The sequence below is a fragment of the Podospora bellae-mahoneyi genome (assembly GCF_035222275.1).
Source record: "Podospora bellae-mahoneyi strain CBS 112042 chromosome 1 map unlocalized CBS112042p_1, whole genome shotgun sequence".
NCBI classification, from domain to species: domain Eukaryota; kingdom Fungi; phylum Ascomycota; class Sordariomycetes; order Sordariales; family Podosporaceae; genus Podospora; species Podospora bellae-mahoneyi.
The window spans coordinates 2,705,239-2,728,598 of record NW_026946359.1 but is presented as its reverse complement, the minus strand read 5'-3'; the positions used below and the strand labels follow the sequence as shown (position 1 = coordinate 2,728,598).

At 53.0% G+C, this 23,360-nt stretch overlaps 6 protein-coding genes across 6 annotated transcripts; 3 read left to right on the top strand and 3 right to left on the bottom strand.

Moving 5' to 3' along the window:
- The first annotated feature begins 2,212 nt into the window (after window positions 1–2,212).
- On the top strand, window positions 2,213–8,341 carry PYC1 (pyruvate carboxylase). The gene is given in 11 exon segments (XM_062874115.1): window positions 2,213–2,918; window positions 2,928–3,815; window positions 3,906–3,926; window positions 4,014–4,021; window positions 4,134–4,145; window positions 4,208–4,245; window positions 4,305–4,336; window positions 4,419–4,538; window positions 4,593–4,654; window positions 4,719–7,760; window positions 7,820–8,341. Coding segments are annotated over 10 exon segments (3,576 nt in total). The 5' UTR covers window positions 2,213–2,918; window positions 2,928–3,691; the 3' UTR covers window positions 7,937–8,341.
- Window positions 8,342–8,672: 331 nt separating this feature from the next.
- Window positions 8,673–14,696, bottom strand: CHC1 (Clathrin heavy chain). The gene is made up of 3 exons (XM_062874114.1): window positions 14,207–14,696; window positions 9,529–14,130; window positions 8,673–9,463 (listed from the first exon to the last, which is right to left on the bottom strand). Exons 1-3 carry the CDS (start codon window positions 14,297–14,299, stop codon window positions 9,107–9,109), a joined length of 5,052 nt encoding a protein of 1,683 aa, XP_062737222.1. The 5' UTR covers window positions 14,300–14,696; the 3' UTR covers window positions 8,673–9,106.
- A 165-nt stretch (window positions 14,697–14,861) lies between these two features.
- On the top strand, window positions 14,862–17,454 carry NOP2 (rRNA (cytosine-C5-)-methyltransferase nop2). Its single transcript, XM_062874113.1, has 3 exons — window positions 14,862–16,613; window positions 16,667–16,721; window positions 16,776–17,454. Exons 1-3 carry the CDS (start codon window positions 15,049–15,051, stop codon window positions 17,388–17,390), a joined length of 2,235 nt encoding a protein of 744 aa, XP_062737221.1. The 5' UTR covers window positions 14,862–15,048; the 3' UTR covers window positions 17,391–17,454.
- Window positions 17,455–17,479: 25 nt separating this feature from the next.
- On the top strand, window positions 17,480–19,385 carry FMP32 (Protein fmp32, mitochondrial). The gene is made up of 2 exons (XM_062874112.1): window positions 17,480–18,759; window positions 18,823–19,385. The coding sequence occupies exons 1-2, from the start codon at window positions 18,356–18,358 to the stop codon at window positions 19,250–19,252; spliced, it is 834 nt and encodes a 277-aa protein (XP_062737220.1). The 5' UTR covers window positions 17,480–18,355; the 3' UTR covers window positions 19,253–19,385.
- Window positions 19,386–19,872: 487 nt separating this feature from the next.
- Window positions 19,873–20,538, bottom strand: QC761_108290 (uncharacterized protein; the record flags this gene model as incomplete). The annotated part of the gene is made up of 1 exon (XM_062874111.1): window positions 19,873–20,538. The coding sequence occupies one exon, from the start codon at window positions 20,536–20,538 to the stop codon at window positions 19,873–19,875; it is 666 nt and encodes a 221-aa protein (XP_062737219.1).
- A 1,994-nt stretch (window positions 20,539–22,532) lies between these two features.
- QC761_108287 (uncharacterized protein) lies at window positions 22,533–23,221 on the bottom strand (the record flags this gene model as incomplete). Its single annotated transcript, XM_062874110.1, has 2 exons — window positions 22,533–22,594; window positions 22,642–23,221. 2 exons carry the CDS (start codon window positions 23,219–23,221, stop codon window positions 22,533–22,535), a joined length of 642 nt encoding a protein of 213 aa, XP_062737218.1.
- Window positions 23,222–23,360: the final 139 nt, after the last annotated feature.

Genomic DNA, 23,360 nt, shown 5'->3' with positions numbered 1-23,360 from the left:
TGGTGTTACTTTACCGTGAGGTTGGTTACTGGGTTGGTGTTGATAGATTGATGGTGTCCATTCCCCTGCTGCACTCTTACCAGGGGCCACGGCATGCTTGCCTGTGGTGTTGAGGGAGGTGGGATGCACTCCCCAAGACGAAAAGCTTGATGCGTTGGTTACCTATCTACGAAGGTTGAAGATGGCGTTATGGGAGGCTCGGATGTGCTGTTTGTGTCTTTCGGATAGCCAGTACACCCTCTTGACTGTTGTGTTGCCAGTCAAAGATCCGGCTGAGCTGTTGAGATTCGTTCAAGATGGAATCTGCGTTGCATACGAAGACGCAAGATAGGCAAAGCTGTTCCACCGGACTCTTGGCCAGGTTTCCTCTCGAACACATGCGGTTCACAACCCTCCTTGGCAGCCGAGTTGACTTAGCCTACGGACGAACTATTTTTTTTTTTTCATGTGGTGGTGCCAAAAGACAGAATTCGGCCGAGACAAAGTATTCGGCAACCACGGCGTGTTGTTGGATGTTTGGTGGAGAGAGGTCAAGATCGAGATGCCAAGATGACCCGGCCACGCAGGGCCACATCTTGCAACTCCGGCGCCGGCGGTTGCATTTTCCTTGGCAGGAGATCTGTTGCAGCAAGGTCAAAAACACACCCTGGCAGATCGACCGTGGGGGTGTGAAGTTGAGGTTCGAGATGTTGGAAAAAGGAGGGGTAAAAGGGCTGGTGGTTGTCTCTTTCCTTTCTTTTTTCTTATTTGTTCTCCTCATTATGCAACCGTGAGTTGCTCACCTGACGCATCATGCGTTCCCATAAGACGATGGACCCTCATGCGGTGTACCGTCGTAGCCTTGAACACTGAGCTACACCAACTAGGGGAAGCGTGGAATATTTTTGTAGATGAAGTCGGTACAATATATCTTGCAAAACAATCATGGCATTTATTGGGACTGTGAAGTCCACAGAGCGAGCGACTCAGTAACCCCACAACACGTACCTTTGATATGCTTCCGCAGAGCTTAACCGACACAGGGAGGACTCCATAACTGTGACAAACAGCCAAGGTTCCTGTGGAAGCTTGTCATTCCTCTGCGAGTCGGGAAGGGTTTAAATCCCATTCAATGGTTCAGAAATCTTGATCTCGTTACCAGCTCAAACGAGTAGATGATCATGACGCAGAGTGAGAGTAAAGATGAAACTGGGATACAACAACGTTGATGATCAACCGACACGACAGCTGCCGTGATATGTGGTCGATATTGAGCAACACAGAATCAATCTTGGCATCAGTCGGCTCTTGAATACCTATGAGAGATCTTGTAAGTGGTACAATGTGGCCTTCGGAGTCCCCGGGGGCTCTCTGGCTGAGGCAAGCGCCACCCACCGCCATGATGCTTCTGTTTTCCAAGTTCACCAGGGTGTTTACAACGCTACCTCACTCATCTTTTCCATCGGGTGATCTTCATGGATGATGCAGGGAAAACGCCAGCTTCCCCAGAAAATTGGTGCCTAGACCCCGGGAACGGTTCGGTTCACGGTACTCATGAACGGGGCGGGGGTGGGCAATCTGCCTAGGTACCTTTCGAAGCACAACTGTCTCCGGGTCTTTCATCTGACAAGTCTCCGCAAAACAAGAAAAGGTACGGTGTCAATCCTGGGGTCCCGCTGCTAGCTAGTGTGTCAAGTCCCGACATCTGGGGCACGTCAAGTAGTTGAAGTTCGGCAGGATCCTCTTTTTGCAGACTGATAGAGCTTTACCCTCGGCTCGACGAAAAACCGGGGGTGGAAGTAGCCGGTTAGAAGCCATCTGCTGTCAAAGTCGGAGGACGGTCTGGGATGAGATGAGGAGCACATGATCAACTTGATTCTCTTCCCGGCCTTCGGCTACGGAGGAATATCAAGGTGCTGTGCCGGCTCTTTTTGGATGGTGTGTTGTAGTTAGCTACCTAGGTTGGTTTATTAACGGCTTTTGCGGCGATTAGAAAAAACCCATTCAAGCTAAGCCTGCGCGGGAGTTCAGTTGGGGGTTCTGGTCATTAGCAAAAATACTTATTAGATCAAGTAACTTTTGGTTGGTCAACCAAATGCACCCCCACCTTCCCAGGTGGGAGGCAGAGGGTTGTCTCACAACATGCGTCAGGTGAATTCTGTGAGGCAATCGGTTTCAAGAACAGTGTCTCTTAGTGTCAGTGTATACATCGGTTAAGCTCGCTGGAGGCCACGGCTAACCCTGCTGAGAGTCTTCATCCCGCTACAACCCCGACAATGTTAGGGCGGAGTACTGTGTGTCTAGCCGCCATATCTGGTCATAGTAACCAGTCGTCAAGATTCCCCACGGCGGCCATGTCAGCTCTGAGCGATGGTGGCAGCAACCCCACCCTACCACTGTTTTAGCATCTCGGAGTCTCTTCGCAAAGTGGGATATTTTTTTTTTCAGTGACGGCTACAGAAAGGGACATTCCCCTCACCCCTGCACCAGCGACAAACTCGGCAAGGTCTTCTTCATGGCAGACATCTGATAGGCCAACTCTGATCTCAAGATGCTTGTCACACAAGGCTACAAGCTCCGCGAACGCAACGTTCAACAAACATTCCCATCACCCTCCAAGACCCAGTGCCAAGATGACGGAAAAGCCATTGGAGATCGGGTTTTGTGCTTCCTGCATACACTACTGATTGATCAATGATTGCTCGATAACAGGCGGCAGAACCATGGGACCGACAGCTTCCCAACCCGTTTGGGCCAAGCTGATGAACGGCGAACGCCTCCCACGTATGCACACAAGCAACCAGCACCATCAATCAGTTGCCAACCTGCGGCTTGTTAGGATATTATATACCTCGTCAGCCAACGTCAAGTAACAGCTGAGTGGACCAGAGCCGACGGGAAGCGCACGAGAGAGACGAAGAGTCACCCTCCTCCTCCTCCTCCTCCTCACCCACGCGGATCACTCGGCCTCGACTTGATCAAATTGTTGAGCCGTCACCCTCTCAGTCTGATGTGTGAATCACCGCCTAAACCTTTCTTGGCAAAGCACAGTTGAGAAGACTTGTTGGCCGGTCACAGAGAGAGAGCCGTGAGGACCGAGGTGAGGCTGTTTCGCTCCATTCAGCATTTCTGGGCTGTTCCTGGCAAGACAGAAATCCCCTCATATCCAAAATCGTCGCTTCCCCCTGGCACAACCAGTTGGCCTGCAGTTGCCACAACATAGCTCAACAATCATCGCATTCTGATTTTAAATTCCCCTCTTTTCCACGTCCTTCTCCTTTGTGTCGACGTTATCACTTTCATCCTCGCTCCCTACAACGTCACCTCAGGCTGTACAGTTCTGCCTACGCCGAAGAATCCTTATCTCCATCTCGACCTTTGTCTTGCCTTGCCTCTTTGGGAAAGCGTGACAGCGGTAAAACACAGCTTGTGTCGTCGTCAAATCAAGCTAAGGTTTAACCGGAGCTTCAGAGCTTCTAGCCCACCCAAGCACCTCTAGCACCCTTGACCCCTACCTGGCCGCGGGGCTGCCCACACACCTACCCCACCATCACATCTACCCCGCTGTCGGCGTCATACCCGGCCTTGCAGCGGCGCGGGCATCCCTCCCTGCTGGCTCTGAATCCTCTCTTCTCCTACTTCTTCTTCCCCCCCCTTTTTCCCCCTTTCCTTCTGCAATTGACCGTCGTCCTTGCACGCCAATCGATTCACCATGGCCGCCGACAACGACAAGAAGTATGAGGATGTCTTCGAGGAGGGGGATGTCCCTAAGGAGGCCCAGACGGTGCATCGCATCCGTGCCAACTCTACTATTATGCAGTTGAACAAGATCTTGGGTTAGTTTTGGCTTGAGGAGCTGCAGCAAGCCCCTCAGACCATGTCCTCCTTGCATTGGGAAAAGCTAACGTCTATTGTGTCAACTACAGTTGCCAACAGAGGTGAAATTCGTAAGTGATGCTCTCCCACTGGCGGTCCTCCGGAGGACGGCCGGCCATCGTGACGTGACACATGAATTCCATGCTGACATGTGATAGCTATTCGTGTATGTAACGATCCATGTCCGAGCCCAGAAACCGCCCTTTCTTTTCAGGACCACGATGAGGAGTTCGAATTGGAATGACAAGCTTGCTCACTGATTATCTTGCGCTTTACAGATCTTTAGAACGGTAGGTCACGCCACCCTTTTCTCCAGGGTCGAAGAAGCCGGTTCTGACAATGCTTGCTCTAGGCCCACGAACTTTCACTTCACACTATTGCCATCTTCAGGTAAGATTTCCAGAAGACACCACTCTCAGATGATATGAACAGTTGCTGATTTTCTACAGTTATGAGGATCGCCTTTCTATGCACAGACAGAGTATGTGCCTCTTGACAGTCCTAGGCTAACCCTGCTTGCTGTTTTTTGCACCTGTCAACACAGACTAACAAATACACCACAGAGGCCGATGAGGCTTATGTCATTGGCAAGCGTGGACAGTACACACCTGTTGGCGCCTACCTTGCCAGCGATGAAATCGTCAAGATCGCCGTTGAGCACGGTGCTCAGATGATTCACCCTGGTAGGTCCTCCAGAGAGATTTCATAAGTGACATTCAGGCTTACCGTTATCATAGGTTATGGTTTCTTGTCTGAAAATGCCGAGTTCGCTCGCAAGGTTGAGGCTGCCGGTCTTATCGTAGGTATCCACTCAACCATCTGAGGAGGGAATTTTTGTCCGCTGATACCCGCCCCTTTCTCAGTTCATCGGTCCCTCTCCCGACGTGATCGACGCCCTTGGCGACAAGGTCTCGGCCAGAAAGATTGCCATTGCTGCGAACGTACCAGTCGTCCCAGGCACCGAGGGCGCCGTCGAGAAGTTTGAGGAAGTCAAGGCTTTCACGGACAAGTACGGCTTCCCCATCATCATCAAGGCTGCTTATGGCGGTGGTGGCCGTGGTATGCGTGTTGTGCGTGAGGAGGCTTCCCTCAAGGAGTCCTTCGAGAGAGCCACCTCCGAGGCCAAGAGCGCCTTCGGGAACGGCACCGTCTTCGTTGAGCGTTTCCTCGACAAGCCCAAGCACATTGAGGTTCAGCTCCTCGGTGACAACCATGGCAACATTGTCCACTTGTACGAGCGTGACTGCTCCGTGCAGCGCAGACACCAAAAGGTCGTCGAAATCGCTCCGGCCAAGGATCTTCCCGCCAGCGTTCGCGATGCTATCCTGAACGATGCTGTCAGACTCGCCAAGTCTGTCAACTACCGCAACGCTGGTACCGCCGAGTTCCTGGTTGACCAGCAGAACCGCTACTACTTTATCGAGATCAACCCTCGTATCCAGGTCGAACATACCATCACTGAGGAAATCACGGGTATCGATATCGTTGCCGCTCAGATCCAGATCGCCGCTGGCGCTACCCTGGAGCAGCTCGGCCTTACCCAAGACCGCATCTCTACTCGCGGCTTCGCCATCCAGTGTCGTATCACGACCGAGGATCCGGCCAAGAACTTCCAGCCCGACACGGGCAAGATCGAGGTGTACCGCTCCGCTGGCGGTAACGGTGTGCGTCTCGATGGTGGCAACGGCTTTGCTGGCGCCGTCATTACCCCCTACTACGACAGCATGCTTGTCAAGGTGTCGTGCCACGGCTCAACGTACGAAATTGCCCGCCGCAAGGTTCTTCGCGCTCTTATCGAGTTCCGCATTCGTGGCGTCAAGACCAACATCCCCTTCCTGGCCTCTCTCCTGACCCACCCAACATTTATTGATGGCAACTGCTGGACGACCTTTATTGATGATACCCCGTCCCTGTTTGACCTCGTTGGCAGTCAGAACCGCGCCCAGAAGCTTCTGGCCTATCTTGGTGACCTCGCCGTCAACGGTAGCAGCATCAAGGGTCAAATCGGTGAGCCCAAGTTCAAGGGCGACATCATCATCCCCGAGCTCTTGGACGATGCTGGCAAGAAGCTCGATGTGTCTTCGCCTTCGCAAAAGGGCTGGCGCAACATCATCGTCGAACAAGGCCCCAAGGCTTTCGCCAAGGCTGTTCGCAACTACAAGGGCTGCTTGCTCATGGATACCACCTGGCGTGATGCCCATCAATCTCTCCTGGCGACCCGTGTCCGCACAGTCGACCTCCTCAACATTGCCAAGGAGACCAGCCATGCGCTCTCCAACTTGTACGCTCTGGAATGCTGGGGTGGTGCCACCTTCGATGTCGCCTTCCGCTTTTTGTACGAGGACCCTTGGGACCGCCTCCGCAAGATGCGCAAGTTGATCCCCAACATCCCCTTCCAGATGTTGCTCCGTGGCGCCAACGGCGTTGCTTATGCCTCGCTCCCTGACAATGCCATCGACCACTTCGTCAAGCAGGCCAAGGACAACGGTGTCGACATCTTCCGTGTCTTCGATGCTCTCAACGACATCAACCAGCTCGAGGTTGGTATCAAGGCCGTGCAAAAGGCTGGTGGTGTCTGTGAGGGTACCGTCTGCTACAGCGGTGACATGCTCAACCCCAAGAAGAAGTACTCCCTGGATTACTACATTGACCTTGTTGACAAGCTTGTTGCTCTCGACATTGATGTTCTTGGCATCAAGGACATGGCCGGTGTTCTCAAGCCCCATGCTGCCACCCTCCTCATCGGTACCATCCGCAAGAAGTACCCTGACCTCCCCATCCACGTCCACACCCACGACTCCGCGGGTACTGGTGTGGCTTCCATGGTTGCCTGCGCCATGGCCGGCGCCGATGCTGTTGACGCTGCCACTGACAGCTTGTCTGGTATGACCTCGCAGCCCAGCATCAACGCCATCATTGCGTCGCTTGATGGTACCGATAAGCAGCCCGGTCTCAACCCTGCTCACGTTCGTGCGCTTGATACCTACTGGTCTCAGCTTCGCCTCCTCTACTCGCCCTTCGAGGCTCATCTTGCGGGTCCCGATCCTGAGGTGTACGAGCACGAGATTCCTGGCGGTCAGCTCACCAACATGATGTTCCAGGCCTCTCAGCTTGGTCTTGGCTCCCAGTGGTTGGAGACCAAGAAGGCTTACGAGCAAGCCAACGAGCTCCTCGGCGACATCGTCAAGGTCACTCCTACCTCCAAGGTTGTTGGTGACTTGGCCCAGTTCATGGTGTCCAACAAGCTCAGCCCCAAGGATGTCATTGAGCGTGCTGGCGAGCTCGACTTCCCTGGCTCCGTTCTCGAGTTCCTCGAGGGTATGATGGGCCAGCCGTACGGTGGTTTCCCCGAGCCATTCCGCACCAAGGCTCTCCGTGGTCGCCGCAAGCTCGACAAGCGCCCTGGTCTCTTCCTCGAGCCCATCGACTTTGCCAAGGTCAGGAAGGAGCTGTCGCGCAAGTACGGCAGCGTTACCGAGTGCGACGTGGCCAGTCACATCATGTATCCCAAGGTGTTCGCCGACTACAAGGCCTTCATCGCTAAGTACGGAGACCTCAGTGTCTTGCCCACCAAGTACTTCCTCAGCAAGCCTGAGATTGGCGAGGAGTTCCACGTTGAGCTCGAGAAGGGTAAGGTGTTGATCCTCAAGTTGCTGGCCGTCGGCCCGCTCTCCGAGAACACTGGCCAGCGCGAGGTGTTCTACGAAATGAACGGCGAGGTTCGCCAAGTCACTGTCGACGACAAGCAGGCGTCGGTGGAGAACGTGAGCCGACCTAAGGCCGACCCTGGCGATTCGAGCCAGGTCGGTGCCCCCATGGCCGGTGTGCTCGTTGAGCTCCGCGTCCACGAGGGCTCTGAGGTCAAGAAGGGCGATCCCCTTGCTGTCCTGAGCGCCATGAAGATGGTAGGATATAGCCTCTGAATTTCCGCACTTGAACTCAACTTGCTAACTAATCTTTCTAGGAAATGGTTATCTCCGCTCCTCACAATGGTGTAGTCTCCTCTCTGCAAGTGAGAGAAGGCGACTCAGTCGACGGCTCCGACCTGGTGTGCCGCATCACCAAGGGCGACAAGAAATGAGAGACGTGATTCGTTTTGCAGCACACTAGAAACTGAGTTAATCCCTCTGCTTCGTTGCTCACACCTCAAGACACGCCCGCTCGCTCAAACGAGCCGAGCAATTCGTGTGAGGGGGGGCTATGGTGAAGCTAAGGGAGCCGTGGATATCTGGGATTATCCTTTTTTTTCTTTTTCTCATAACGGAGGGGTTCCCATGATTATGGAGCAGCAGGCGTGGAAAGGTATCGGGATAGGTCCCTTGTTCTTCTCTGTCAAGCACAACTGGTTATATCCGAACACGCACACACATACAAATAGGAATTAAATAACAGTTAAATAATGGCTTGAGGCTATGTGAATGTGTGATATCCTTGTCCTATCGTCTTCAAGATGGTTCACAAGTGAAGATAATATCAGATGCCCAACTCCAAGCCCTTGCCTTTAGGATACTGCGCTGTTTTATCGCGACATGCCCAACATTCTTAGGGATGGCCAGACTTACTCTTGCAATAGTATCGGCGACTGAAACTTATACTATAGGTTTATTCTCCCTTATAACTTCTAATCTTTTTATAAACTTCTTATAGACTTCTTATAGACAGACTTATGGACTTATTATAGACTTATAGACTTTTTATAGGCTTCTCGTAGCTTCTCCTCGACTTTCTGTACATTTCTTGGAAACTTCTTCTCTCTAGACTTTGCCGACTTTCTCTTAGGAACTTACACAGGCTCAATGGCACATTCAAGAACCCTCGGCCAAATAGCAATATGTTTTCAACCATATATGCACAACATCACATCATTATTTTCGAAAGACACCACGGAAAAAGCAAAAGCAACACCAATAAAAAACTTGAAAAAGCCCCAAGGGCAAATATATCATACACTAACATTTATGGTAGCAACATTTTCAAAAACAGCCTCCTGCATGCCCCAGCCTTCAATTCCATCCATCATGCCCTAGAAAAAAGTAAAGAAATCCTTTTACTTTTGAGATACCCTCTCCTCCTGGCCCCCCTAACAAAGAAGCTTGTGCGATTGAAGACACCTTTTGGAAACCCGACCAAGCTCCTCCACATACACCGGTTCGCCTGGCATCATGGAATACTGCTGCTGATAAGGGTAAAACCAACGTCCCGTGTAGGGATCGTAAACGCAAGGGCACTCAAATACCACCGGTGCAACCCTCTAGAATCCGAAACCGGTAGGTTGGGGCGCAAATCCGTTGGTTTGTCCGCCAAAAGACGCGGGAGAGGCCCGGCCTTGAGCGGGACCAGCGGTGATCATGAGGCGGTTCATGCCCAGGATGGGGGTGTTGTCATCCTCGGTCTTCTCGGCAGCCTCCTTGGCCTTGCGAGCCTCGTTGTCAGCCTTGAGGGCGGCCAACTCCTTGGTTTGCTGGCAGAGGAGGTTGATCATGTACGGCATAGTGAAGTCATGGAGGCCGTGGCGCCAAGAGAGCTCCAGGATAAGATCAGGGCGGATGAGGTCGTAGCAGGCATAAAGCATGCCGACGTAGCACTCCCTGTTGCCAATGTCGACGAACTAAGGCGGGTTTGTTAGCACATGTTACAATCAAAATACAAGCATGAATCAAAAGGGAAACATACATAACGGAGAAGCTCCTCGACAACATCGGCCTTGCCAGAGATGGCAGCAGTCTCAATGGCATCCTTCCACAACTTGTCCTGCTTGGACAGGTTGATCGACTTCTCCCAACGCTTATTCTTGCGGTAGATGTTAGCGGCAATTTGGCGGAAGAAGACGAGATCGTGCTTCTCGAGGCGGCCGGCGAGCTCGACAGCATCATAGTTGTCGTAGTTCTCGACAGAGTCGCGGAGAGTCTTGTAGTCCTCCTCCTCGATCAGAAGATCGTTGATGGCATCGTTAACAGTGCGCTTGTTCTGCGACTGAACGTTGAGCAAGAATGGCTTGATCAGAGGCAAGTTGTCGGACTTCTGGAACATGCGGACAACACGGTTGACATCGATGCGAGGAGTGAGGACCTGGAGAAGGTCGGTAAGGAGCGAAGGATGCTGCTCAAGGTAAAAGTTGATGGCCTTGTAGTAGATCTCAAGGTTGGCAACCTTGACGGTGATCTCCTTGAACTGCTGGTGCTCCCAGGAGTTTTCCGGCCGCTCCATAACCGCAAGAGCAGCGTTGTCGAATTCATCATAGTGGTAGTAGCAGAAGACCAGCTCAGGCCAGAGGTTGGCCTCCTCGCAAGCACGGATCATTTTGGGCAGGTTCATTCTGCTCCAGAAGAGCTTGAGGTGCTCCATCAACCGCTCAGGGTGGTACTTGGAAAGGGCAATGCCAAGCTCGGTGAACATACCCATGTGGGCACGCTCCAAGCCAAGACCTTGCTCAAGAAGACTGATGAGCTCGTCAAAGTAACCCTCACGCTCATACTGCTTAACCAAAGCCTGAAGCTGCTCAGCATCAACGATAAGGTTGAGACCGCAGATCTGGGCCAGACGGAACTCCTTCTTGCCAACGCAAGCCTCATGGACTTCTCTCCAGACCTTGATGTTGTTGGCCTTGCGCGCGCAGTCAACAGCAGCTTGGTAATCCTCAAGATGTACCAATGTGGTGGCCAACTTCGCCCAGTTGGAAATGCTGGTATAGAAGATCTTGGCCGCCTCGAAGAAGCCCTCGGCGTAAGCCTTGTCTCCGGATTCTTCAATGTTGGCGACATTAGTAGCCCGCAGGAAGTCCTCGAGCTCGGCAAGTTGATCAAGGCGAGCATAGCAAAAGGCAAGAGCAGTATCAATGGCAGACTCGCGAAGGGTCTTGCGGGCCATGCGCAGGTACTTGATGAGCTCCTCATTCTTGCCAGCAGCCACAGCGATCTCAATAACTTCCTCGTAGTTCTTGGGGTCCTCCGCCTTGATATAAGACTCGATCGAGTCGCTGACACGGAGACCGTCAAGCTGAGCCTTGGCGACTCTGCTCCAAACCTGAGGGATGTCGACCTCCTCGGCATAAGCCTGAGCACGATCGATGCTAACCACATGCTCAACGAGTACGTTGACAGCCGCCTCCTTGTTGTCGATCTTCTTGAAAACCTCGAAGGCTTCCTCGAACAGACCAACCTCAATGCAGACATTAGAAATCTCATCCGCGGAGAAGTTGTCAAGACGATGGATGTAATCCATCACGCGGGCCTTGTCAGCCTTGGCAGCAGTGAACATGAGCAAATTCTGCAAGTTCGGGTTGTCACTGAAGGGTGATGGCTCCAAGACAATCTTCTCGAGCAGCTCAATGAGCTCAGCTGGAAGATCAGCGCTCAGGAAACATTGAACCGCAAGAGAAACCTTGGCGGGATCCGTCGACTCGGGAACAGCGGTCGAGATGACTTGGTCGACCACGGAACGGCGGTGGAGGTTGTTCTCGCTGAGAACGAACATCCAGAGGTCATTATCACCACGCTCAAGCAGGTACCTGGCCTGGGCCTTGTACATGGCGTTCTCGTTGGTGATGTTGACGAGCTCAAGGTCGTTCTGGCCCTTGCTATAGGCAATGTAGGCGAGGTTGGGATCGCGCTTCTCGCAGTACTTTCCGACAGTGAGGGTGTCGTACTGGTCGTTCTCCTTGAGGAACTTCTCAGGATTGTTGTTGGAGTCGATGTAAATCTTGGCCAAAGCGTTGAACACTGCCTGCTGCTGATTGCCAGCAGCCAGGGTCGCCTCGAGGAAGGGAAGAAGCAACTTGAGACGGTTGCGGGTCTCGACCTCCTGGACAAGCTCATCGATGGGGATAGATACTGGGTTGACTGTGCTGAGAAGGTTCTTGATGATGTTCTCATCGCAGTCGACATCCAACAAGCCGCCAATAACACCGGGAGTCCTCGAAGGGTTGACTTGCTGCACGTACACCTCGATGGACTTGAACTGCTGGTGCTGGTACAAGTAGAGGACCAAGTCGTGTACAAAGTTGAAACGATCGCACACCACCATGAGTGGAAGCATCTCGCTGAGCTTGGCCTCCTTCAAGAAGTTCTTGACCTTCTCTGGGTTGTAGACGCTGTTGTCACGGCAAATGCGCTCAACCTCGCGGATCTGACCCGTCTTGGTAGCAGCCTCGATGTACTTGAAGACAACCTCAGAATCATCGGTAACGTTGACAATGCTACCAAGGAAGTAGTAAAGACCTTCGGCGGTTTTGTACTTCTCAAGCAGGTCAATAAGACGCTGGGGCCCGAGAAGCTCGGCATACTTGGTGGCAATCTGCACAACGGACTGGAGGTTTTGGCGGATATTGTGCTTCAACATAGCATCGAGGCAGTCAATGGATTGCTCGACGGAAAGGCGACCGAAGTACTCAATCAACCACTCGGGGTTGAAGTTTGGCGCCCCGGCAATGCCTACGACAACACGCTTGATGGCTGCGGGGTCCTCGTAGAGCTCCAGAGCCTTTTGGAACAATCCTGCTTGCTCGCACAACTTGGCAATCTGGGCCTTGTCGAAGTGGGAGAACATGTCGTTGCCGAGGATAGCATCAGCAACCTGGGGGGCATTGAGAAGGTTCATCTCCAAGAGGCGGGTCTGGAGATGGCCTTGCTCAGGCTTGTTGTCCTTGAGAGCATCGAGAAGGAAAGCGGTAGCCTGCTGCACCATGCCCTGCGATTGGAAGATATCCACGACGCGCTCGAGGTCAACAAGCGAGCCCCCTTCATTGTTGGCAAGTGCTGTCGCGAACTCGGCACCCTTCTCTGGGTTCACGCGGACGATGTGGTGCAAAAGTTGAATAAAGTCTGGTTGATAGCCAGTCTGAGTGCAGTAGGGGAGAATCTTATCAAACTGTCCCAACTCGGCAAAGCCAGCGACAACCTTGTTGGGCACATTGCCCTTCAGGTAGATGCTGAGGGCCATGGGCATATCATGCGGGCGGACCATGTCACCAAGTTGCTCGGAGCACTCGAGCTTGTTCTCTTCCAGCCACTTCGCCAGGAGCTGTTTCCGGTTCTGGGCAAGCACGGGTTGAGCAAGCTCAAGGGTTTCGTGCTGGTTCAGAGCACCCTTGTCAAGAAGCATGCCGAAATATTGCAAGATGTGCGACATGGAGCCAGGCTGCTGCGGAAGCCGCTTGAAACGCTCTATCGTCTGGGGTGTCCGCAGGAAACCACGGGGCGAGTTGGCGGCGACCTTAGCAGCCTCCTGGTAGCTTCCGTTGCTGAACAGCTGCTCGAACCGTTGCTGATAGAGGTTGTCAGCACCGGGAAGACCAGCACGCGACGCCAGCTTGAGGGCCAGCTCGGTGCCGTGGCTTTCCAACACATAGGGTACGATCTTGTTTTCATCGGCGCTAACGAAGAGTACCTGACCCTTGCGATTGATACCGACGACACCAGTCGAACTGCTGTCGCCACAAGCTGTAAAGATGGTCTCACCCGAGATGCGGTTCATGAAGATACATGTAGCAGTTTCGAGGTCGTAGAGATGAATGAATCCGTATTTGGTGATCAAATAAATGATACCATACTTCTGTGACACTTGAAGCGCAACGGGGAAGTCACTGCCGGCCTCTGGCGGGAAGAACACATCTACTGCCTTCTTCTGGAAGACAGGATTCGTTTCCGGGTGGTCAATTTCCACGATGTGAAGTTTGGCTCCGGAGGCGGTCCGCACGGCGAAGGTGAACAGCTTGGTGTCCTCGGGGGCACCGTCGAGACGAATAGTGCCAAAGGCAGCGGCATGGCCTTCAATGGCCTGGGTAATGCCGCGGTCTTTCGAATACAGTTGCATGGCTCCAACAACGCGGCCTTGTTGCTGCGAAATGCCAACGACGGCCATCCACTTTCCATCAGCGCTCGTCCGATAGTTGATGATCTGGTTATTTGTGAGGTTGCTGTGGCGGTCAAACACCTTGACAGGTGCCGCCTGGGTCGGATCAAAAACATCCCAATGATAGACGGATGTCTCTGTCACCAAGCCAAGCGTGGTCTCGCTGATCCACTTCCAGAAGGCCACGTCCTCGCTCATCTGGGTCGACTTGAGCTTCTGCTTCTGCTCGAGGTCGAAGATCTGCAGTGTTCGCGATTGGGCCTTGAGGGCGATGACCTGACGCGTCCAGTGCATGATGGCGCTGTCGGCCTTGATGGGCCGGCGAATGACATTGTTGCCATTCTTGAGGTCGACGATGATGACTTCGGGGGAAGAGGCTTCGTCCTTCTTATCTCGGATGCAGATGTACGAGTCTGATTCTAATGTCTGTATGGGGCGAGAGAGGGAGGGTTAGCACATGGCGGTCAGGCGACACAGGCAGATAGATGTCAGCGGGACATACGCAAGTGTTGAATGTGATAGCAGTTGGCCCAACACCCAGGCTGCTGAGCTGGAGCAGCTCCTGGAATTTGATGGGTAAATTAGGCGCGGCCATGGTGAAGTCGGTTTTGCGCTTGGGGGCGCGCAGTTTACGGAGAATTAGCAGCCAACTTGTCAAAAGTTGCTGGCGTCAGATGGAAGAAGTTGAACGCTCCAAACGCAGTGACGTTGAAAGGGGCTTGGGAATTGGTGGAGCTCGGCAGGCCGGAGAATTGAGGGAGGAGTCGTAATAAATCAGCAGGAGCTGCAAGAAGCTCAATTAGAAAGAGCAACAACAGCCAATTCGCTGATCAAAAAAAGAGAAGGAGAATCACGGGAAGGAGGGTGACAGAAGAGCCGTTTGTGCCTGACGCGCAAAGAAATAACTAAAGGGAAGCGACGCTCTGGATGGAGTGTTGTTTTGTGCAGGCTGCTGCAGGTGCCACAGAGAGGCGGTTTGCGGGTCGGTCAACTTTTGAGTGATGTGTTAAGAGCTCCTCACGACTGCCTCCTGCTTGCCCCCTTCTCTTTGCTGCTGCTGCCGGCCAGGTCTCCCACGTCGGCTCTTGGCTCCAGGTGTGGAGGCAGGGATCCTGCATTCGGCCTAGCGTAGACCAACCTATCTCCACCAATCAGATCGCCCAATGTGGGTTCCCTGGGAATTGCAGGGGATTGGATGTGGCTCAGAGCTGGAAAAAAGTTGCTGCTTATCGATAACAGAAAAGTTGCCAAAATATCTGCGAGAAACCTCTGCAGGAAGCCTACCATTTCGCATTCAGCAATCACAGACCACTCCCCCACTATCGCACCTACCATTAAATCAAGATGGGTGTCGGCCGTCGCATGAAGAAACAGGGCCCTCCCGAGCCATTATCGGAAGCCCACTTCGCCAATTTGAAGCGCAAAAAGGGAATTCCAGTCGACGACATCCCCGCCGAAGAACACTCGAGCAAGAAGCGTCGAACAGCATCCAAGAAGCCCGAGAAGGCGATCAAAAGCGCCACAGGAACAAAGGGAACTGGGAGACAGGCCAATGGTTCTAAGAATACAGCCAGCGCACCTAGCAATGGCGTGAAGGCCTCCAAGACAAAGGGCAAGAAGGCCCCAGAGCCTCAATCAGATTCCGACGAGGAGATGAATGATGAGTTCGATGGCTCCGACCTCGAGGATGAGGCTGGTTCTGATGAGGAATTGAAGTTGGGATCTGACTTCCTTGGGTCGGATGATGACTCAGTCTACGATTCGGATCTGGATCAGGATGCAGGCAAGAAGGAGAAGTTTGTCTTCTCTGATGATGAAGACGAGGATGATGACGAAAGAGAGGAAAAGCTCACTGCCGCCAATATCGAAGGTCTGTCGAGGAAACTGGATCAACAGAGGGAGGAAGAGGAGGCCGAAAACGAAGCCGAGTTGCGCGAAGATGCCATGCAAACAAACATCGACGGCGACAAGCCCCATGTTTTCGACAGCGACGACGAAGACGAAGACCTGACCGCCAAGACTAAGGGCTTGTTGGCCCCCGATCTCCAGATGTTGAGAACCAGGATAACAGAGACAATTCGGGTGCTTGAAGATTTCGGTGAGCTTGCTGAGGAGGGGCGAGACAGAGCCGAGTACACCAACCAGCTCTTGAAGGACATTTGCGCCTACTATGGCTACAACGAGTTCCTGGCGGAGAAGCTGATGAATCTCTTCCCCCCCAGGGAAGCGTTTGCTTTCTTCGAGGCCAACGAAAGTGCCCGTCCTGTTGTCATCCGCACAAACACCCTTCGCACCCATCGTCGCGATCTCGCCCAGGCTTTGATCAACCGCGGTGTTACTTTGGAGCCAGTTGGAAAGTGGTCCAAGGTCGGTCTGCAGGTTTTCGACTCCAACGTGCCTCTAGGTGCTACGCCCGAGTACCTCGCTGGTCATTACATCCTACAAGCCGCCTCCTCTTTCCTCCCCGTCATGGCCCTGTGCCCACAGGAGAACGAGCGCTGCCTGGATATGGCCTCTGCACCCGGTGGTAAAACTACGCATATGGCGGCGCTGATGAAGAACACTGGTGTTATCTTTGCCAACGATCCCAGCAAGGCTCGTGCCAAGGGTTTGATTGGTAACATTCACCGTCTTGGTGTCAGAAATACCATTGTCTGCAACTACGATGCCCGCGAGTTCCCTCGTGTTATGGGCGGGTTCGATAGAGTCTTGTTGGATGCCCCATGCTCGGGTACTGGTGTTATTGCCAAGGATCCGTCAGTCAAGACCAACAGAGACGAGAAGGACTTCCAGCAATTGCCACATCTTCAAAAGCAGCTGATTCTGGCTGCGATCGACTCGGTCAACCATGCCAGCAAGACCGGTGGCTACCTGGTCTACTCTACCTGCAGTGTCGCTGTTGAGGAAAAGTAAGTCTTGCTGAGGAACTCTTACGACAACCTTTACTGACCCTTTCTTTTAGCGAACAAGTCGTCGCCTACGCTTTGAGCCGCCGCCCTAACGTCAGATTAGTCGAGGTATGACTGTCCCACTCGGATTACTTCAGATTATAGTGCTAATGTTTTGTACAGACTGGCTTGCCATTCGGTAAAGAAGGGTTCACTAGCTTCATGGGCAAGGAGTTCCACCCCAGTCTCAAGCTGACCCGCCGCTACTATCCTCACTTGTACAACGTCGACGGTTTCTTCGTAGCCAAGTTCCAGAAGATCGGCCCAACGCCTCCAAATGCTGTCCTTGCCAACGGCAAGAAGGACAAGGCTGTCACTCGTAACGTCGACGATAATGCCATGGTCATTGACAAGACCCCCATCGCTACCGAGGAGGCTGGCGAGGAGGCGAAGGATGACTTTGGTGGTTTTGATGACGAGCAGGATGCGGACTACATTGAGCGCGCGAAGCGCAACGCCATGAGGAGACGCGGTCTGGATCCTAGGGCGTTGAAGAAGGGAGAGAAGAAGGAGAAGAAGGGGATGAAGGAGGAGACGTCCGAGGAGGAGCCTACGAAGGAAGTGACCAGGGAGAAGGAAGCGCCCAAGGAGAAGGCTGAGAAGGCCGAGGCCAAGTCGGAGAAGAAGGAGAAGAAGGAGAAGACCAAGGAGACACCCAAGGTCGAGAAGGCGGAGGAGAAGACTACGGAGAAGGCGAAGCCCAAGGAGAAGAAGGAGAAGGTGAAGGCTAAAAAGTAGATTTAATGTCACGAATAAACTGTTTGTGCTCGGTGTCGAGCCTGGTAATTACCTCAACTTGTTTCTCATTATTGACATTGACCAACAATTGATGCAGTCGTGACTATATCTCTCTTCCACCACAGGCTTGAGTTTCTGTGGACTCGCCCAAATGCAAAATACTCATACTGATAGAGTTTTCTGAGATTCCGCCCTTTGCAAAATTCGACGTGGACCACACAAATGGTCCCATGCTGGAAGCAGACAACTTTTGCAGGAGTCGCGAAGTTTCGCAGATTACAGAGTTCTCTTGCCATCCAGATGAGCAAGCAAAGTTGCAAGACAAACGACCACCCACAAGTGCTCTTTTACAGATCGAATAGTGGACAGAGGCAAATCAAATCAAAGCACTCCAAATATAAAGCAAAAGAAATGTATGTTCAATCATTGCGCCCCTCTCCACGGGAAGAAGAGAACCGCACCCAAGATCAAGCATTTTTGTGGTTTGTTCTCCATTTACAGCCAGAGACGAATGCAAACTGGTCGTGGGTCCAGACGATTGCCATCCCAAAGAATAGCAGAAAGCGAACCTCTCAATCGCATATAAGGTAACTAGTCCTGTGTGAATGTGATAATTTGCGTTGTTCAATATGAAGAAGAAAAAGAGAAAAAAATCAAATCTGGAAAGGCAAAGAGAGGTTTTATGGGCGGATTTGGGTGGTGGGGCTGAGCTTGGGCCTGGTGTGGCTGGTGGGTTTGGGGGGTTTGTGGCTGAAAGCGGGTTTGGATGGAACGGATGGTGGGAAGTTGGGCAAAGGGGGCTTGGCTTGGCATGCGACATTGGATGCCGCTGCTTCCCGGAAACCGGAATGACTGACTGCGTCTGGGAGCTCCAAAGACGATCATCGCACTGGATTGCCTGCTTCTTACGAACATGATATTTGAACAGATGCCTGAGCGACTACTGCTTTAACGGAATACCTACCATGACGGCCGCACAATCCCTCCCGCGCTTCCTCCTCCCCCGGCTTAGCTGGACCGGCCCAAGCGGCAGCATCACCGGAGCTTCGACCGCGCTGCTCCAGCAAGCCAGAGACAGCAGCAACACCTCCCTTTCTCGACAACCACCTCACAAGAGAACATACCACATCTCCGGCCCCTCAAATGGGACACCTACTACTATCCCAAAGCGCAGTCTCACCGCGCACTTCCGCGCCAGCCCACCATGTTTCTCTCAGAACCAGGGACGACCCTTTTCCACGACCCCCTCCCGCCAGCGTGATCACCACTTTGACACCCTCCGCTTTGTCCAGCGGCTGCAGGAAGAAGGTTTCACGGAGGAGCAAGCAGTGGCCATGATGAAGGTTCTGAACGATGTTATTGAAGAGAGGTACCCCTCCCTGTCCCCCTTCCCTTCTTCAACCCCATGTTGTTAACCTTGTGCCGTCTACAGCATCCAAAACCTCACCCGTACCATGGTCCCCCGCGAAGAAGCAGCCAAAACGACCTACACCCAAAAAGTAGACTTTGCCAAGCTCCGCTCGGAGCTCCTGTCGGCCGACTCTACCGAGTCCAACACCACGCGGGCCGCGCACGAGAGGTTGACGAATGACATCGCCAAGCTGAGCTCGAGACTGCGGGACGAGATTGGTCGCACGCAGGCGAGCGTGAGGCTGGACTTGAACTTGGAGAAGGGGAGGATAAGGGAGGAGGCGGTGAGTCAGGAGTTGAAGATTAAGGAGACGGAGACGAAGATTGAGCAGGAGGTTGCGGCGTTGAGGCAGCAGTTGGAGCAGGTCAAGTTTCAGACTTTGCAGTGGTTGATGGGGGTATGCACGGGGTTTGCGGCGTTGATGTTGGGTGCTTGGAGGTTGTTGATGTAATTGTGATGATGATGTCCGGGGGTGGGGATGGATGGGGCTGTCATGTATGAAAAAGCCAAAGCAAAGCAAGCGGGAATTTCAACATTTTTGAACAAACTTGAGCCTGTTGTTGTTGGGTGAATGTGCATTGGAGAGAACAAGGTCTGGATGATCATGCTCAGGTCTCAGGGGCTAACATTGGCACAGGTCACACTTCACGTCAAGGCATAGAGAACAAATGGTTTTTTGCCGGCCCAACGCCAGAATAAATATGTATTTGTTTGTTATGTAACTATGAAAAAGTTGACAGATGTCCACCCCGCGATACTAAAAAGTGTTGGACTGCCGACCCTACTCCAACTCTCGGGAAACCGGTTGAAGCAAACGAAGGCGATGCTCATGTTGGGAAATGCAAGTGTAAAGAACTTGCCAGATGTCGGGTTCAGTGCCCGCGCGAAGAAGGTAAATAAGGGTATTTGTCGAAGAAAGGGATGTATATCATCGGTTTTCTAACGTGTTGTTGCGAGGGTGGAGGGGTGCCTTGTCTTAAAAAGGGATCTGTCGTTTTCTATGTCGCCAACCATATACAAAGAAGGAGAAGAGCGTCACTCTTGCTGTTGCCGAGTTAACCAACGAGCTGCTTAAGCGGAGGCATCGATGATGTGGCGGGCAGCGTTGTACATGGCGTGGATGTCGCGGGTGGCCTTGGTGCAGGCGCCGTCGGGGGCGTTGCAGGCAGCCTCGGGGGCGGCGTTGCGCTTCCAGCAAGACTGGCCGACGAAACGGAGGCACCACTGGGGAGCGGCCTCACGCTTGGCGAGATTGTCGGCGGAAGCCTCGATGGCGTTGATGACGGCCTCGGCGGCGCGCTTGGCCTTGGTGCAGGCGCCGTCCTCGGCGGTGCACCGCTTGACGTCCTCGGGGGCGGCGTTGCGCTTCCAGCAGGACTGGCCGACGAAACGGAGGCACCACTGGGGGGCGGCCTCGCGCTTCTCGGCGTGGGGCTTCTCCTCGAGGGTGAACTGGTCACCGAGGCCGAGGGCGGTGTAGAAGGTGATGGGGTCGGCCTGGGAGGCGGAGATGGCGAGGGCGAGCTGGTCGACCTGGCGGGCGGCGACCTGAGCGGCGGCGGAGTCGTCACGGGCAACGACGCCGGAGGCCTTGATGGCGTTGGTGAAAGCCTCGGCGGCGCGGGCAACGGTGTTGCAGGCCTGGCCCTCGGTGTTGCACCAGCGCTTGTCCTCCTGGACAACAGCGGCGTCGACGGCAGCGACGGCGAGGAGAGCGACGGGGGTGGAAAACTTCATTTTGGTGGTTTTTGGTTGGGAAGTTTTATTATTTTTTTTTAAAAAAAAGGCTTGTGAAGAAGCTGAAGTATTCAAAGACTAATTTGAGCGGGATGAGGAGGAAAGGAAAGGAAAGGAAAGGGTGAGAGATGGTGGTGATAGACGATGTCTTTTATATCCGAAAGCGCCCCTATTCAGGGGCTGGTGTTTATTGTGTCAATAGGGCTCTATTGAGTGAGCACTGAAGGAGGTGGTGGAAGCACTTCAGCAGTTGCTATCCATAGCACAGGTTCAAAGGATAAGCAGGTCATGTTGGACATCCCCAGGAGCATTCGACAAAAGACATGTTCCGTTCAGACGGAAGAGTTTATTGTTGCCGTGGCCCAGACTTTGGAGGATGCCGGTGGATGTCAATGAACTATTCAGACCCCGAATAGGCAACGCGCTGTCTAGAATCCAGGAACTGATCGATCCGCGACAAAGATGTTGTAGTCGATCAAAAGCAAGAAGGCAAACTCATTCGCAGCTCATGGACCTTGCCGTCGAGTCCGGTGCAGATTCTACGATGGCTTCCCGAGGACAAGACAGATCATCAAAGACACGATATGACCGGGCCACATATTTGTCGCGTGTCTGGGCTTTCTTTTGTCTGTCGAGTATGCCGAAATTTGGGTGTCTGGGGCAAGCCCCTATTCAATGTTTATTCAAGTCCCGATTAGGAAGGCTCGGCTTATTGTTCAGGGGTCATGGCCGGAGTTGCTCCCACTCACTTTTGATCGGTGTTTGCAGTGCTGCTGCACATCCAGTATTCACCAGCAAAAATCTTTGACGAGAAACTTCAGATCATATTTCCGTGGATCTCGTCAATGCTGCAGCTTGGCTGACCCGGCGTGGTGAATGAGGCTCTGGGCCTGTCGTAGCCTGTCACTTTGATGCAACATTCTCTCGGCTTTTCGCCTGGGACAGTTTTTGTCGGGCCTACCGTGATATTGGCCACTGTAGAACTGTCATGTAGAGTATTCTTGTTTTGTTCTAGACCTGGTCTCTTGACTGCCCCGCCCGTACTTTGTCGAGGTCGTCAGGCGGTTCCCAGCCGGGTGGCACTTTGTCTCAAGATTCGAGATACCAAGAGGGTAATGTAAGACGTTTATCAGGTTATATGTGTTCCATGAAATTCAGAATGTCTTTTTGTCTTGCGGGAGATGTGTAACCACATCAAATTTGTGTGCGAGTCTGTCCGTCAGTCTGGGATTGCAAAGATGAGGCAGCGCAAGTCAACCTTCAACTGGGAGAAATCCTCCAAGTTTCACCTTCTATTACGGTAGATAACAGGCAACAGCCATGCTACAATATCTTGGATGAAAGTTTACTTCAACCCGCTGGGTGACTGTCAGCCCAATACTGTTTCTCTCGATTTCAACTTGACATGGAAGCAGAAAGACGATCAGGTGGTTGGTCGGGGCAAGAGCAAGTCACGGCGAAGGCTCCCGCTGAGAAAAGTCACCCTTGAAACTCGTTCCTTCCTCATGAGCAAGAGCAGGCAGTACTTATAGTAGTTCCAAGTTGTACCTTCCAACAGCAGCCCACTATCCGACGGCCAAATGGTCAAGTGGGCTGGCTGTCCACCCACCCCATCCGGGGATTCGGACAGCCCAAGTTCGAGTCCCCTCCAAAGCAAAGCTGTTTGACCCCGAAACAGCTTACATAGCCGGCCACCCCACGGGTTGGCCGGTGAGCTTTTGCCATTTTTTGCTTCTTACATATTACATGATATCAGCTTTTCCTATCTGTTTTGTTAGATGTAGGTCTGGGCTTCATGTGATCCTTAAGTGTTGCAGTTCTTGGAGTCGTGCTTCTGCCTGCCAGTCGAGTTTTTGCGACTTCGCTGGGCGGGCAACAACGCGCTCCCTCACTTCTTCCAACAACACAAAAACACGACACACAAAATTGCACAGAAATAGCACACTGAAAGTTAGTACAATTGACCAAAAAAAAAGAATCATGTATTATCGATGTCATGTCACCCCAGTCTGGCCATGGTGGTGAATCTCGCAAGGACCAGCCTCATCTCTCCAATCTTACAAATTCACTTACTCACCTCCTCACAGAACCTTGCTCACCTACCTGAAACAAGATAAGCCTGCCTCATATCCCTCATGTTCCCCGTCCGTCCAAGTCCTGGCTGGCGGCGCCTCTGACTAGGAAGCGTCCGCCTGTCATCGGGGAGTCCATTCACATCATCATCGTCACGAGAGAAAGAAGCAGAACTGGCGCTCTCCGATGTGGGGACACCTCTCAGGAAGAAAGTCTGGGGCTGGATAGCAGTGGGGATTAGCGTCCCTTCCAACACGGCACAACTACGTGATGGGCCAATGGCGTAGAATGCAGAGGTGCGGGCACCGGTGGATGAAGTGGTGCTGTTGCTGCTGTTGGGATGGTTAGTGAAGCAGAAGAGACTACGGCATCCTTGGTTGGTGGGAGGGGCAGTGTAGTTGGTAGAAGAGCTGGCAAAGGTAGTGAAGGAGGGGTCTGGGAGGGCGGCGTCGTGAGATGCGTCTTCCATCATCTCTGGGTGGGGTACATTGGCGAATTTCAGCTTTCTGGTCCTGATGACCTTGAAGGATTTGGGGTTTCGGCCGAGGAGTTTGTCTAGGAGGGTCTTGATCCTGCTCCTGCGCTCCGGGGGATAGAGGGGGGTGGCCATTGTGACTGGGAAACAGTTGGTGTTCTTGGTGGAAGGGATGAGTAGGAAAGTAATGAATGCTGGTGACACCACCAGTTGATTCCTTGCTTCAGAGAAGTAAACCTTATGTCACCGGGACCAGTTCTAGAGACAGAGGGAC

What these genes read in the sequence shown, in the direction of transcription:
- CHC1 (XM_062874114.1), bottom strand. Translation starts at nt 14,299, where the DNA reads ATGGCCGCGCCTAATTTACCCATCAAATTCCAGGAGCTGCTCCAGCTC. An exon ending in CTATCACATTCAACACTTGC is followed by an intron (nt 14,131 to 14,206) that starts GTATGTCCCGCT and finishes CGCCCCATACAG; the next exon opens with ACATTAGAATCAGACTCGTA. An exon ending in TCGAGGAGCTTCTCCGTTAT is followed by an intron (nt 9,464 to 9,528) that starts GTATGTTTCCCT and finishes AACCCGCCTTAG; the next exon opens with TTCGTCGACATTGGCAACAG.
- NOP2 (XM_062874113.1), top strand. Translation starts at nt 15,049, where the DNA reads ATGGGTGTCGGCCGTCGCATGAAGAAACAGGGCCCTCCCGAGCCATTA. An exon ending in AGTGTCGCTGTTGAGGAAAA is followed by an intron (nt 16,614 to 16,666) that starts GTAAGTCTTGCT and finishes CCTTTCTTTTAG; the next exon opens with CGAACAAGTCGTCGCCTACG. An exon ending in CTAACGTCAGATTAGTCGAG is followed by an intron (nt 16,722 to 16,775) that starts GTATGACTGTCC and finishes TGTTTTGTACAG; the next exon opens with ACTGGCTTGCCATTCGGTAA.
- FMP32 (XM_062874112.1), top strand. Translation starts at nt 18,356, where the DNA reads ATGACGGCCGCACAATCCCTCCCGCGCTTCCTCCTCCCCCGGCTTAGC. An exon ending in AACGATGTTATTGAAGAGAG is followed by an intron (nt 18,760 to 18,822) that starts GTACCCCTCCCT and finishes TGCCGTCTACAG; the next exon opens with CATCCAAAACCTCACCCGTA.